The following is an 8760-nucleotide window of genomic DNA, read 5'->3' as shown; positions in this document are numbered from 1 at the left end:
CTTAATCCAGCGCTGATTTGAGGGGTAGAACACTCATTTTGCATTGCCGTGCACCAGCTGGTTGGGCTTGTTTTGGGAAGTGCTTGTTTTGGATTCTCATGAGCCCGGTGTATTATGAGAAACTGGCAGTGTCTCCATGGGGACTGTGGGGCTGGTTTTGTGGGGGGAAAGCAACATTTGGGGGGCAGTGTGTGTTGGGCTCATGCCTCCGTTCTCCCTCACAGTCCTGTTTGCCATGAAGGAGGGGAATGAGAAGGTGCCCACGCTGCTCACGGACTACATCCTCAAAGGTATCCACTCACCTCGTACATCCCCCATGCAATCCTCATGCATCCTTCATGCAGCTCCCTTGCAGCTCTTGTGCCTCTGTGCATCCACCATAGATCCCCTCTGCATCCCTGTGCATCTCCCTTGTGTTCTTCATGCACCTCTTGTGCATCTTTCATGCATTTCCCAACCATCTTGTGTGTATCCCTGGTGCATCCTTCATGCATCTCCGGCGCATCCTTTGTGCATCCTCCATGCATCCTCTGTGAATCCTGGGTGCAGTTCCTGTGCATCCCCTGGGCAGGCCTTGTGCATCCTCACACACCTTTGTAGATTGTTGTGCATCATCCCTGCAACTCCCTTGCACCATTACATGGCCTTTCTGCTTCCTTCATGCAGCCTCGTGAACCCCTGTGCACCTTCTTTCACTCCTCATGCACTGTTGTGCATGCCTTGTGCATCTCCATTCGTCCTCCATGCATCTGCTGGGCACCCCTCACCTGGGCATTGCTTGTACATCCCTGGGCATCTCCCACGTAGCTCCTGTGCAGCTCTTCTGTACCCTCCTGAATACTTGTGCATCCCTTGTGCACCCTTCATGCACCATTGTGCATGCTTTGTGCATTCCTCACGCATCCCATCCATGTTCCTCCTGCATCCTCTGGATATGCCCTTGGCAGCTGCTGGGCACTCATGCAGCACTCGTGTGTGATTGTGCATCCTTGTGCACCCAGATGCCCTCACACTTGTTCATATGTCCTTTTGGCATTCTCATGAATCCTCGTGCATGCTTGTGCGTGTGTGCATGCTCATGCATCTTTATGCACCCCCATGCATCGCCATGTACATTCATGTATCCTCATGAACACCCATGCACCCTCATGCATCATTGTGCAACCTTGCACACCCTTGTGTATCGCGGTGTCTACTTGTGCACTTTTGTGCATCCCAGCACAAGCCTGTGCATCATTGTGCACCCTCGTGCATCCCTGTATGTACTCATGCATCACTGTGCATCCTCATGCCCCCCCCCCCCACTTATGCATCATTGTGCATCCTCATTCATCCCTGTATGTGCTCATGCCCCCCATTACACACTTGTGCACCATCGTGTGCCTGTGTGCCACCATGTATATCCCTGATGTGTGCTGGTGCAACACCACGACCTCTCTCTTTGCAGTGCTCTGCCCAACCTGATATGACGCTGCCCTCCCGCCCCCGCCCTCCCCCTGCCCGCCTCAGCACACTCCGAAAATGGGGCCATACCTGAGGAAAACGGGTCGCCCGTGACCCCCAGCCCCCACCCTGCACTTCCCCCACCTTTGCACAGCTGGGAAATAAATAATTCGTTTCATTAATTAAGCAACCAGCCTCCAGCGTCTTCATCCCCTGGCTCGCAATGTTGTTTTGCAAGTTTTTGATGGAAAAAAGCAGTATTTTTGGGGCAGAAAACGCAGACAAGGAAGTTTTGCTGCGATGCTCATGAATATTCAGCTTTTTATAAAATATGCACATTTCTGGCTAACGAGGGGCTGGGTACTCCAAGCCGGCTGTAGTGCTGCAGGCAGCTGCCACAATCTGAGGGGCAAAATTTGACTGTAAATTCCATTTTGAGGGGATTTTTCCCATTTTTAGGTTTTCCAAAGCCCCATTTTCTGCTAGAGATTGTGCAAAAATCGTCTTTTTTTTTTTTTTCAGAAAATCAACTCATTATTTATTCAGAATAACTCATTAATTATTTTTCAGAAAATCAGCTCATTAGGGAATGAGGGGGAGGGTGTCCATTTTGGGGAGAATTGCTCATATTGGTGTTTGTCACTTATTTTGAGGGACAATCACTAATGTGGTGGTCATTGCTCATTTTTTGAGAGTGTCATCCATTTTCGGGGCAAATACGGTCATTTTGGGGGAGCTTATTGGAGAGATTTACTCATTTTGGGGAGGCTCGCTAGTTTGGGAGAGCATCATTTGCAGGTAGCATCACTCATTTTGGGGGGAAATTGTTCATTTGGGAGAAATGTTTTGGGGAGCATCATGGTTTTGAGAAGATCAATCATTTTGGGGAACCACTCCAAAAAAAAAACTTCATTTTGCAGAGCATAACGCATTTTGGAGCAGCATAACCCATTTTGAGGTGGGTGATTCCTTGGGGAGGTTCACTCCTTTTAGGAGAAAATAACTCATTTTGGGGTGTGCATCACCCATTTTAGTTCTATGCCCTAATTTTGGGGGTGGATTGGCCCTTTTGGGTAACATCATGCCTTTTTTTGGGAACATCACTCATGTTTTGAGAATATAACTCATTTTGGGGTGAACATCACTTATTAAACATTTTGGGAGTGCATCACACATTTTGGGGGAACATCATTCATTTTGGGTTAAAGTCACTTCTGAGTTCATTTTTTGGGGAGGATCACTCGTTTTGGGGGGAGCATCACTTTTGGAAGTGTACAACCTATTTGCACTGCATCACTCATGGATTTGGGTCAATTTGCACATTTTGGGGCTGATTTGCCTATTTGAAAGGCGTTTTCCTCATTTTGTGGGGTTATTTACCCATTTTGGGGCTCCCCCACTCACAGGAAGAAGCTGCCAATAAACTACAGCTGTGAAACCTCATCTCGTAGCACTTTATAATAAATGACCATGAATTAATAGTAAATTACAATGAGTCCTTTATGAAATTACAGATTACATTCACGCCAGATCAGTATCGAAAAATAGGCTTTTCTGCCCATTGCATCACTCATCTTTTTTTTTTTTCCCCAGCTGCTGTTGGGGTTTTTTTTCTTAACTCCTCAAGAGCCAAAAAAAATAATGACAAAGCCGGCAAAAAGCCGCCAAAAAAAAAATATCCTTCTTACAGAAACCTGCATTTACAGGAGGACCCTAGAGAAGAAAATTCTTTTTTTTATTATTTTTGCACCACATCAGCTGGGTTTCCTTTTGCATTTCCCCCTGCCCCATGTTTTAAGGCGAAATTCACCCTTTTGCTAGCATTTAAAAAAAATGCCAAAATACGTTGGGTTTTTTGCAGAGCTGCCATCCCCCAGGGCTCCTTTGGGGCAAAACACCACCATTTTCCCATGTGGGTGGACTGTATCAGGGTCTTTCCAGCAACAATACTGAATTTCCTTCTACCCGAGTGAATCTTGGGAGTCGCTACTCAATTTTTGGTGAAAATCTGCATTTTTTTATACCTCTTTTTTCCCCCATATTTTCCCGACTCAGTGCCAAAATGCCCTGGGAGAGTCTTGCTCCCGGCAGCCTTTGCCCCAACTCTGTGTCCAATCTCTGCCCTTAAGGGTGAGGATGGGTTTTTTTTCCCAATTCGATGGGGTTTTAGCACATAAATTAAAGGAATTGGGGAAATTTCCTCCTTTTTCCAGAAAATTGCATCTGGAGTCACCAAACAACTGCATCACTGGGGTCAAAATGGGGAGGTTTGGGCAAGCCGGTGGGTCACGAGTGCAAAAACCTCCTCAGATCCAACCTGAAACAGAATTTGCACCCGCTGATTATTTTTTTTCCCTGCGCACTGTTATTTATGCCTGTGAATCACCTTTTGGGGGGAAAAGCCCCAAAAGCATCAGTCCTGGGGTTGTTCGGGGTTCTTTTTGCACCAAGAAATCTAAGTGATGGACCCAGTGGCCCACGGTGAAAACCCGCCGTTGTCCAAAAGCATTCAAGCATTGTCTGGGGCAAACAGCTTCCCCTAAAAACGCTTCTTCTTACCAAAAATGACGGGGAGAAGGGGAAAATAAGAATAAAACCTGGAAAAAAAATTTAGTCTGGCCACAATATGTGCCTTGTAAACATGTGTCCTTCACTTCCATATGCCAATGTGGTAGTCCCCATGCTCCTGTGGGCATCTGGGGCATCCACCAGCGCCTCCAGTTTGCTTTTTTCTCACCACTTTTGTTTTTGTTCTTGCCGGCTTTTTGGCATTTTGGGGGGAGTTTTGTTTCTGGTGCCGTCAGTGATTTGGGGAGGGTGCAGGAGGAGCTATTCCAGTGAGTCACTGTGGTCCAAGCCAAGGTCTGCACCAGGCGCCGCCGGAAGGCCACCAGGCTCTTCCTCCAACTCTTCCTCCTCTTCTTCCTCCTCCTCCATCTCATCCTCATCCTCGTCATCCTCCTCCTCTTCTTCGGTGCCATCAAGGGAGTCTTCATGGGCTGCCAGCATGGCTTGCTGCATGGCCATGGTGGCCGTGGCTGATGAGAGGGGTTGCAGGTTGTCCATGCTGAGTGAGCCTGAAATTAAAAATATATAGAAACTCCCGAGCTAATATAGAAAGGAAAAAAACAATGCATAAATCAAGAGTAACCCAAGCAAAAAGCTATCTAGAGAGAGAGCACCCCATAAGGTGTCCCACCTGCCCCAGCCACTCCCCAAGGTCCAACACTTAATTTTTTTACCTAATGTATCTTCATTAAATGACAAGAAACATTTATTTTTGAGCAAGCAGATGCCCAAATTTTTGTGCAGAGCTTGTCTTCATCTTAATTTCCACCTTCCTTTCTCTTCATCTTCTCTGTTCTCATCTTGAGTGGTCCCTTCTCATCTCCGCTCTCTTCACCTCTCTTCATCTCTGCACCTCCTCATTTTCATCATCTGTTCTCTCTTCATCTTCTTTTCATCTTCTTTCTTCCCAATCTTGTCTCATCTGTCTTCTCATCTCATCTTTTCATAGAATCATAGAATTGTCTCGGTTGGAAGGGACCTTTAAGATCATCTAGTCCAACCATCAACCTACCTCTGACAAAATAAAACCTCACTAAACCATGTCTCTAAGCACTATGTCAACCCGTCTTTTGAATCCCTCCAGGGATGGTGCCTCAACCCCTTCCCTGGGCAGCCCATTCCAATGCTTAATAACCCTTTTGGTGTCAAAATTTTTACTCATCTCCAATCTGACCTTCCCCTGGCGCAACTTGAGGCCACTTCCTCTTGTCCTGTTCCTTGGGAGAAGCGACCGACCCCCCCCGGCTACTTTTCAGGGAGTTGCAGAGAATGATAAGGTCTCCCCTCAGCCTCCTTTTCTCCAGGCTGAACATCCCCAGCTCCCTCAGCCTCTCCTCATAAGGCTTGTGCTCCAGACCCCTCACCATCTTTGTTGCTCTTCTCTGGACCCGCCTCCAGCACCTCAATGTCTTTTTTGTGGTGAGGAGCCGAAAACTGGACACAGGACTCAAGGTGAGGCCTCACCAGTGCCCAGTACAGGGGGACGATCACCTCCCGAGTCCTGCTCACCACACTGTTCCTGACACAGGTCAGGATGCTGTTGGCCTTCTTGGCCACCTGGGCACACTGCTGGCTCATGTTCAGCCGACAGTTGACCAACACCCCCAGGTCCTTTTCAATCAGGCAGCTCCAGCCACTCTTCCTCAAGCCTGTAGCGCTGCAGGGGTTTGTTGTGACCCAAGTGCAGGACCTGGCACTTGGCCTTGTTGAAACTCTTTTTCTCATTTTGCCTCCTCTCCCCATCTTCCCCATCCTCCTTCATCCCCTCCCCAGAACTCAGGATATATTCCAAGTGGGTGATCCTTGAGAGCTGTTCCTATGCCGAGGAGATGGCCATGCCCCATTGCCAGCATCCTTGTGATGGCCAACTGGCAGAACCTTCTTGTATTCCTCTTCAACATGTTTTTTTCCCCACAGGGTGATAAAGGGCTCTAGAAATCCTTAATTAATAATTAAGGCCATAATTTCATGCATAGCCACCCCATCAAGGAAGAGCAGGAGCCATCAGGGTTTGTCCTTACCATCAGGATTTGTCCCCGAGTTGCCACCCTGCTGCTGCAGGACGCCAGCAGCAATGGAGTTGGGCCAGAACCGCTGGGTGGGTCGGTGCTGAGATTTTATTTTCTTGGCTTTGGGGGCTGGGTCTGGGTTGCTGGCATCAAGCATTGGCTGCAGGATGCGCCGTCGGGCATTAATGAACCTTTCCAGGGAAAAAGAGATCATTCAAGTAAATCAGAGTTGTTATATCAATTTGAGTTAAAACAACAGACATTATAACAATTACATGAGTTGCAATATAAAAACCTTTTGAAAGTGACTGCATGGTCCAAAAACTGGGGGATTACCCTATTTTATTTGTCTGTAGCACGTGACACTGATTTTTTCCAGCTATGAGTTGGAGGCTGCTACATACTGGGTTTGCCAGGAGAGGGCAATGAGACATTGCAAATGAATGCCATCCATTAAGCGCACACGGGTCTGTCTCCCAGAAGTCATCTGTAACTGCCCAAATTACCCCCAAAAAAGCATTTTATAGCACCAAAATAGCATGAATAAAATTCTAAAGCCAGAAAGATGACTGCATGGGCCAGCAATGCACTCACCAGTTGTTTACTTGCAAGAGGGTCAGGTTGGTTTGGGCAGCGATTTGCCTCTTCTCGTCCTCTGTAGGGTAAGGGTGCTACAATAAAAAAGAGATGGGGCAGCAAAATGACATCCCTGTGTGCAAAACAGCAACTCTGAGTGAAGGAAAAAAAAACCACAACCCCCTTTTTTTTAATTTTTCCACCCCAAAATTGGTGGCTTCTTGCATTTACAAGATGCAAGGCTTAAGGGTGGCATCATTGTTTCCCCGGTGTCCTTAAGGGTTTTCCAAGGCTTTCCATCAAAGGCTTTTCCTTTATTTTTTTTTAGTTCTAGCGATTTTCTAGTAATGGTTGCTGGTAAAGGTGGGATTTAGGCTTCAAAACAGGCTGTCATCCACAATGCTCCTTGTCAGATGCATCAATAAAGCATGCTGAAAGAAGAGACTACCAGCACTCACAGCTTTAACAACCTCCTCCCAACTATGCTAAAATCCTCCTTTCCAACATTAAAAATGAAATTAGTGTCAAAACAGCATGTCATTTTTGGTGCCCCAAGCCAGCACCGGTGTTGATTCACATGACTTGTTTCCAAGCTGTTTGCCCCCAAAATAGTGTGATTTCCTTGGCAAAGCTACCCAAAGTCACGTCATGTGACTCCTGTCCCAACAGGGCCTCAGGAATGCCAAAGTGGTTAAAAATGGCTCTTTATTGGCACGAGTATCCCCATTTTTGACATGTTATTTTCAGCATTCCTTCCTCCTGCTGGTGCTACAAAATTTCCAAACCCAATAAAATTATGAGCATCAATGCTATTGAGTTAAAAATCACATCATCTATGATGTTAGATGGAGAAATCAAATCCCATGGAGAAGCCCAACCATCTTCTGACCATGAGGATCAGGCTGAGAGCAAAATGTCTAACCACCCAGCAGAAGCACAATATCTTTTAGTTTTTCAGTCCAGTTTTGGAAATCTCAAACCATGAGGTTCTCTTGGCACTCGGCAGAAAGTTGCTTTTCAGTTTCTGCTCTTCTAAATCTTTTTTCTGCTTGTAAATCTGCAGTCTAGCTCTCCAAAAGCATGGGAGATGCACGAGGCAGCTTGGGATGGTGGCCCAACACAGCGATGCTCATCCTCGATGCAATAAATCCAAAATTTCCCATATATTAAAAAAAAAAAGGCTGGAAACTTCCCAACCAGCTCCTGCTCCATGTCCCGAGTCATGTTTTATGCCAAGTTGCATCTTGGACGTGTTATTTTCTGTATTGCTGTTATCTGTGGCTGTCCCACCTTCCTGGATACCCTCATGCAAATCTTTGCAACCAGCTTTCAAGTGATTTCTTGGCCAAATTATTGAGGCAAAAGGAATTTTTTAAAGCTTTTAGCCCTTCTTCCAGCTCTGCAGGTGGGAGAACAGTCTCCTTGCATGAAATTATCCCAGTTTCAGCCTCTGAGCTCCCTCTGTCTACCTACATCTCCACCGCCAACCACCCAGATAGGGCGATACTGCAATTCTGCATTTCAGCTGATTGCTGACGTGCCACAACCCTACCTGTGGGGCAGCTTTCACAACCAGGCTTGCTGGAAAGTGGTATTTTGGAGCTGTTAACTGGAAAAAAGTGCTTCATCATCCAACTGCAATAATTTGTGGAAGGCTGCCTCTGTTTTTGTTTGCTTCTTTATGCATGAAGGGAGTATTTTTGCCATCTGCAGTGAAAACAGTCATCCCCAAAATACTCCCAAAATAAAATCAAAACCACTTTGTGCCTCTGAATATAAATTCAGACAAAGCACCACCTCGATTTGTTTGCTTTGGGGTTTTTTTGCCTCTATTTTCCCCGTTTTTCAGGGTATTTTGGTGTCTATAGTGCTCACCATGAGATGCTGGAAGAGCCACGAGCGCATGATGTTGGTGGCATGTTTGGGCAGGACTCCCCGCTTGTTCTTGGACTTCTTGTCCTCACCGTCGAGGAGAGAGGAGAGATCCAAGTTCACCTGCCAAGGGAGAGGAATAGGGAGAGAACTGGCTGAAAACAGCAATGGACAACTCAAAACCTGAGCAAAACCAACCGAAAAAATGAGGAAAACCAACCCAAAATGAGAGTGGGGTGAGTGCAAAAACCCCATGAATTAGTAGGAGCAACCAAAAGCCATGTTTACCCCC

General features: G+C 46.6%; 2 protein-coding genes across 4 annotated transcripts in view; one reads left to right on the top strand and one right to left on the bottom strand.

Moving 5' to 3' along the window:
- Positions 1-1629, top strand: part of FEZ1 (fasciculation and elongation protein zeta 1) — a 13575-nt gene extending 11946 nt beyond the window's left edge. For both annotated transcript variants that reach the window (XR_001414032.1, XM_014961065.1), the window contains 2 exons: positions 225-290; positions 1448-1629. Coding sequence is in view for 1 of the 2 variants with exons in the window: in XM_014961065.1 (XP_014816551.1) it covers positions 225-290; positions 1448-1464 (83 nt within the window). In the remaining variant the exon portion in view is untranslated. The remainder of the gene's footprint in view (positions 1-224; positions 291-1447) is intronic.
- A 1247-nt stretch (positions 1630-2876) lies between these two features.
- The window catches only part of PKNOX2 (PBX/knotted 1 homeobox 2), an 83032-nt gene continuing 77148 nt past the window's right edge, over positions 2877-8760 (bottom strand). For both annotated transcript variants that reach the window (XM_014961063.1, XM_014961064.1), the window contains exons 10-13: positions 8472-8591; positions 6615-6691; positions 6033-6211; positions 2877-4520 (exon numbers count right to left, since the gene is read on the bottom strand). In XM_014961063.1, the coding sequence (XP_014816549.1) occupies positions 4273-4520; positions 6033-6211; positions 6615-6691; positions 8472-8591 (624 nt within the window). In that variant the 3' untranslated portion in view covers positions 2877-4272. The remainder of the gene's footprint in view (positions 4521-6032; positions 6212-6614; positions 6692-8471; positions 8592-8760) is intronic.

The sequence above is a fragment of the Calidris pugnax genome, unplaced genomic scaffold (assembly GCF_001431845.1).
Source record: "Calidris pugnax isolate Ruff unplaced genomic scaffold, ASM143184v1 scaffold269, whole genome shotgun sequence".
Classification (NCBI taxonomy): Eukaryota; Metazoa; Chordata; class Aves; order Charadriiformes; family Scolopacidae; genus Calidris; species Calidris pugnax.
This window is presented reverse-complemented; position numbering and strand designations above follow the sequence as displayed.